Source organism: Limulus polyphemus, unplaced genomic scaffold (genome assembly GCF_000517525.1).
Source record: "Limulus polyphemus unplaced genomic scaffold, Limulus_polyphemus-2.1.2 Scaffold1727, whole genome shotgun sequence".
NCBI classification, from domain to species: domain Eukaryota; kingdom Metazoa; phylum Arthropoda; class Merostomata; order Xiphosura; family Limulidae; genus Limulus; species Limulus polyphemus.
In genome coordinates this window covers 23254-29081 of record NW_013667337.1, presented here as the reverse complement: position 1 = coordinate 29081, position 5828 = coordinate 23254, and the positions used below count along the sequence as shown (strand labels likewise).

Sequence of the window (5828 nt, the reverse complement as noted above, 5' to 3'; positions counted from 1 at the left end):
TATTTAAATTAGTAATATAATTTAACAATTAAAAACTATTCTGCCTATAGATAGTACAGTACTTTACTATAATAAAACATATATATTTATGTTAATTTAAGTCTAGCTCCTCATGCAGTGTTACAACAGAATGATGATTTGTTGATTTTTCCATTGGATGTTTGAAGATTTTATGTGAAGAGCCATGCAATTGTTAAAGCTATATTTCATCCAAAATTACTTCATATTTAATCTCATAGCACCCATTTTTTACAAATGTTCTGGGGGCATGCTCCCAGACCCCATTAACATTAGCATGCTTTGTATACTGAATGTGCTTCGCACAATATGTGTTTGCCCCCACCCCCCAGTGGCTCAGCTGTATGTCTACGGACTTACAACGCTAGAAACCAGGTTTCGATACCTGTGGTGGGCAGAGCACAGATAGCCCATTGTGTAGCTTTGTGCTTAACTATAAACAAACAAACAATATGTGTTGGCTTTTGATCTCACAAATTAGAAACCCCTTTTCAAAGATTTTGCGTACGGGTCTATAAATACCATATGTAATATATCATACATTTTGGTACATCATTAAATGCTTTAAAGTAAGGTATTTTTATGTACATAATTACACTTAAAATGCAAGGACCTCTTGAAGTTTGTAAAAACCATAATTATTCTTCCATTGTCATTTTCAAACGGCTTGATTTACAGTCATAATATTTGGCATACAGCTTCTTTGTGAATACGTCTGTGATTTAAATATAACAGAACTGATATGTTACCAAGTTTTAATATTTAGTTTTACAAAATATCATATTTTAAATATCGTAATTTGTGGAATACAATGCTTTAGTAAAGACATTCATGGTCTACGGTATCGATAAATAATAGCAGATGGAAACTCGAGTGTATATAAAACAATAATAGAGAAGTGTAGCTGTGGTAGGCAGATAGGAAACCTTTTCACCAATCATGTAGTTAAATGCTACACCAAAGCACTTTACGAAATTTCAAAAATCTAATTCCAAAAATAGAGATTTCTAAGCAAGCCCAAGAGAGAAAGACTCAAGATATGTGCCAGAGGAATTATCAGAAGAAAACAAAGAAAGGGAATGCATCTGAACAGTTGAAACAGCAGCTATGAAACGGCCATTACCATGTCTTTGATCATCATACAAAATGTTAACCAACATTTTGCGAAAATGCCAATTATTCAAGACATAGTACATTTTACAATTTCCACGACTGACACTCGCAAAGATCATGGATGCTGTAGATTATCTAGTCAGGAAAACAGATAATATAGTTTTTGACAGCATTACCAACTTTGTAGAAAGTTATATGCATTTGGTTGCTAAGTTTTTGTAGATGTAACTTGCCTCAGAATACATGAACTGTTGTACTAGTATAGTATAGGGTATGCATTGTGTTTTGTTTTACTAATACACCAGTGTTAGAAAAGGAAACCAAAGGTGAATCAAATTATACAGAGGGACTTTTCAGATGTAAGGGAAGAGGTCATTTTTATTTCTACAAAGTAAACTATCAACTTTTCACTATATTTATTTATTTTCTGCAAAATGTCATGACAACCTAAGATAAACTTTTATAAAACTATTATGTGACCTTGTTTAGGTGTTATCGCACATAAACGTGTCAATACCAAACTGGTTTATCTTGTAGAGGAAGTGTATAAAGTATACTGACTTGGATAAAGTTTTCAGCTTTTCTTTCAAATACAGAGAACAATCGTAATCCCATTTCATGTTTTTAATAAAAATGGCTCTCTCTCTTTCACATTTTTAATAAAAATGGCTCTCTCTCTTTCACATTTTTAATAACAATGGCTCTCTCTCTTTTATATTTTTAATAACAATGGCTCTCTCTCTTTCACATTTTTAATAACAATGGCTCTCTCTCTTTCACATTTTTAATAACAATGGCTCTCTCTCTTTCACATTTTTAATAACAATGGCTCTCTCTCTCTTTTATATTTTTAATAACAATGGCTCTCTCTCTTTCACATTTTTAATAACAATGGCTCTCTCTCTTTTTGTTGGTTACCATTTCAGAAAATGAGATGTTTCAGCGGCAGATGCAAAAAAGATTTTATAATGACTGATCGAAGTTATAATTGCGTTTGATGTTGAGTAACATCAATAGTTAAGCTAAACAAAAGGCTATGATAAAGCAATTACTATGGGTCGAACAAGGTAATGAATGGATGTACATGAAAGTTATGTAAAGTCAAAGAACTTTCAAAATCATATGGTAAAAACTAAAAAGACTCGTCAGAGGGATATACATATATGCAAATTTTTGTATACAAACTAATAACACAAGTGTAATCGTTATATGATATTTATCATATAATTATTTTGATAACGATGGCAACGATAAATGTAACGTATAGCTGTAACAGTATCATCTGGTTCCCTTCTTCATACTGCAATTCAGAATTGTCAAAATAACCAGAAGGTTTATGATGACCAATTACAAAAAGAGTATTATTTCAACTTTTTTTCGGATGAATAGAAAACCGTCTTGTGGCAAGATAATTCCATATCCCCTTCGCACACTTTCATTTACACGTCATTTTATATGTTGCACAAATATATACTAAAAACTAGGAGTTGCATGCGATTAACAGTTGTCAACTAAACACAATAGCCTGTTTGTTACCATTGGATATTTGGTTTATTAATACAACCAATAGTATTTACACATTCTTAGATGACCAAATATTATTTACACAATTATTAACGTCACATTATAATGAAAAAGTGATTTTTAACTGACCAATTACGGAAGTTCTCTTGTGTGCTTCGACCTAGAACTAATTTCATTGGTTACAATACACCAGATTTGCATTGGAAGATGGCTACTGAAAACTCCGCCTATCTTTCGTTTTTAAACAAATGAAATTACTAGCCAGAGGGGGAATTTAAATGCATTACTATTGCATTGCTACCCTCTTAATTTTGAGGTTATTACTAGAGCTGGGTGAGTCATACCCTCAAAAATTTCTAAAAAGGTCGGTCTACTGTTAGGTCGTAGAATAACATTATAATTTCATTTATTGATAGCATTAAGTACGGTAAAGTTTAGTCTTTACTAAACTAAAGCAAAAAAACGTGCACAAGTTACAGTGTTATCAAATATAGATCATACTTAGTAAAGGATTAATTAATGTTGGGTCCAAGACAAATGGACTTATTATTTCGGCGTTTGCAATTAGAATTCGTTTGTATTATTCTAGTTCTGTATTTAAAGAACTGCCATTGGAATAAAGATACTAATTTGACCGTAAATGTTTTTCGGGTCTCTGCTAATATCAGCAGTATTCCTCACTAGTAAGCAACATATTGGTGGCATTCCTGTTTAGTAACAACATATTAACAGTATTCTTCAGCCCTAAGCAAAATGATAGCAGTGTCCTCTTTGAATGTTTATGAGATCTTGCTCCAACAATTAAGCGATTTTGATTTTTATGTGCGGTTTTCTCCAGCAGTAAGTAACTACCTTTAGAATATTTCATGTTATATTAGTCCTAAAACTATATTAGATATGTGTATGTGAAGAATTTTGTTTTAGTTATGTTTAATGTATGTATATGTCATATTATTATTGACTGTTTGAGTGACTTACAAAAGAATGCTCGAAGATACTGGAAGCTATTGACTGTACCAGTGCTGGGATCAATGGATGAGTGTGTAAAAAATACGACTGTTTTTATTTGAGTTTATTCACACTTAGCTTTCCGTAACTCGTACGAAACATATGTATTATTTTCAACGTAAACGGCCCATATCCAGGTTAGAGACCCCATATGGTTCTGACATAACCATCTCTTTTTGTACCTACTGACAAAATGGAGGGCAACCAGCTAGCGCAATAATAAAGAGGACATTCAGAGTGACCTTTACGACTCAAAGCACCACCAAATGCAATGAAATTCATTTCATGCAGTATGTATCAAGAATAAAGAAAAAATAATATACATTACATTTCTTAAATAGTTAAAATTTACCTCATATATCATATTAACAGTAATATATCGCTTTGTCTCATTACTCTTATATATTTGCCTTTTTTTTCCAAAAAGTTAAGATATCAAGATCTAAATAAAATTACTTTTTATAATCACCTTATTTGCATATGCAAAATATGTTTTGTACACAACAGAACCCTCTCTTGACAAAATATATAAACGCCCACCACTTTGTTTCAATTGACCAGAAATTAGTGTCAAAAATTCCATTCTTCTATATATTCCAATGAGATATTACATTTACACGTCCGGCATTTTGTTATTCTTGACCCAATTGTCACAATATTGGTGTTAAAAATTCCATTTTTTTTCTATCTATTTCAATGAGATGCTTCTGGAATACTAATTCTTGGTTACAAATCTTGCCAGTTCTCCTTTCGATGTTTAGGAAAAAAATCTTTCTAGCTGTCATAGAAATTTACTTATTTAAGAATAAAAATATAATAAGCTGTAAAGAGATAATTAAATTGAAACTTTGATGAATTGGAGAAACAAAAGTGTTAACTAATACAGTAGATGTTACAACAACGTATGGCTTGTACCCAATGGTAGCGTAGTTTACGTATCATCTATGCTTATTTATTAATATCTGAACTAATCAGCATAAGTAATCCTAGCCCCCCAATGGCACAGCGGTATGTCTGTTGACTTACAACGCTAGAAATCGGGTTTCGATACTCGTGGTGGGCAGAGCACAGCTAGCCTATTGTGTAGCTGTGTGCTTAATTACAAACCAACAAATAAGTAGTCCTAATAATTTGCAAGACTAATTACAGTGACAGTTTTTAAAACGTATTCGTATTTCGTCCTTAATGTTTAATAAATAAATCAAAAATAGAATCCCTAGCTGAAGAATAATTTTTGCAGTTGTTTTTTAAACTTACGTCCATATGATGATCCGAACTTGGAAATTATATACAAAATTCTTACCTTCCGGTCTCGGCTGATTAACATGATACCTGCTTATTTCTTTCCTGGTATTCTGTATGGGTGGTAACGCTGTAAAACCAGATACAAAATAAGCCAACCTCGGTGATTTAAAGCTGAACTCTTGAAAACACTGTTTTGTGTATATGAACAATTAACAAATGAAATAAGCATTGGTACCATAAATAGTAGCATTTTATATATTTGATCGATATCTTATTGGTTGGTACCATAAGCAGTAACATTTTACATATCTGGTGGACATCTCATTGGTTGGTACCACATGTAATAACATTTTACGCATTTGATGGACACCTCATTGGTTGGTACCACAAGAAGTAACATTTTACGCATTTCATGGACACCCCATTGGTTGGTATAACATAAGTAGTAACAATTTGTAAATTTGATTGACATCTCACTGGTTGGTACCGTAAGTAGTAACATTTTACACATTTTATGGGCTTTACTGACTTCACCAGCGACATTTAATCTTGAATGCCCATAAATGGATAAAATATCTTAAAGCAATTATTAAATAATTTAAAATCTATAAATGAACAGGTGTCTGTTATTATTTTGTATAAGGAGCACTGAACCAACATTGTAGTGGTTGTAGCTCTCATATAGATCATGCACCTATATTTCTAAAATATTTAAACTCCTGTCACCCCCAAATTAATTTTACTTGTGAAACTAAGAGCAACTGTAGTCTGTCTTTCTTTAAAATCCTTACAAACCCCGATGCTAACGGTTTTTCCACGTCTACTTACTGCAAGAAAACCTACAATGACCTCTATCCCGTTTTTCCAGTTTCTCTCCCTCTAACTAAAAACGTAACCTGATCACTTGTTAACTCACAAGA

At 32.3% G+C, this 5828-nt stretch overlaps 1 protein-coding gene across 1 annotated transcript in view; it reads right to left on the bottom strand.

Annotated features, from left to right (window-relative positions):
* The window catches only part of LOC106464722 (lachesin-like), a gene marked incomplete at its 5' end in the record, with an annotated part of 38177 nt that overhangs the window by 10493 nt on the left and 21856 nt on the right, over window positions 1–5828 (bottom strand). The window contains one exon of the mRNA XM_022392493.1: window positions 4967–5035. Coding sequence (XP_022248201.1) covers window positions 4967–5035 — 69 coding nt within the window. The remainder of the gene's footprint in view (window positions 1–4966; window positions 5036–5828) is intronic.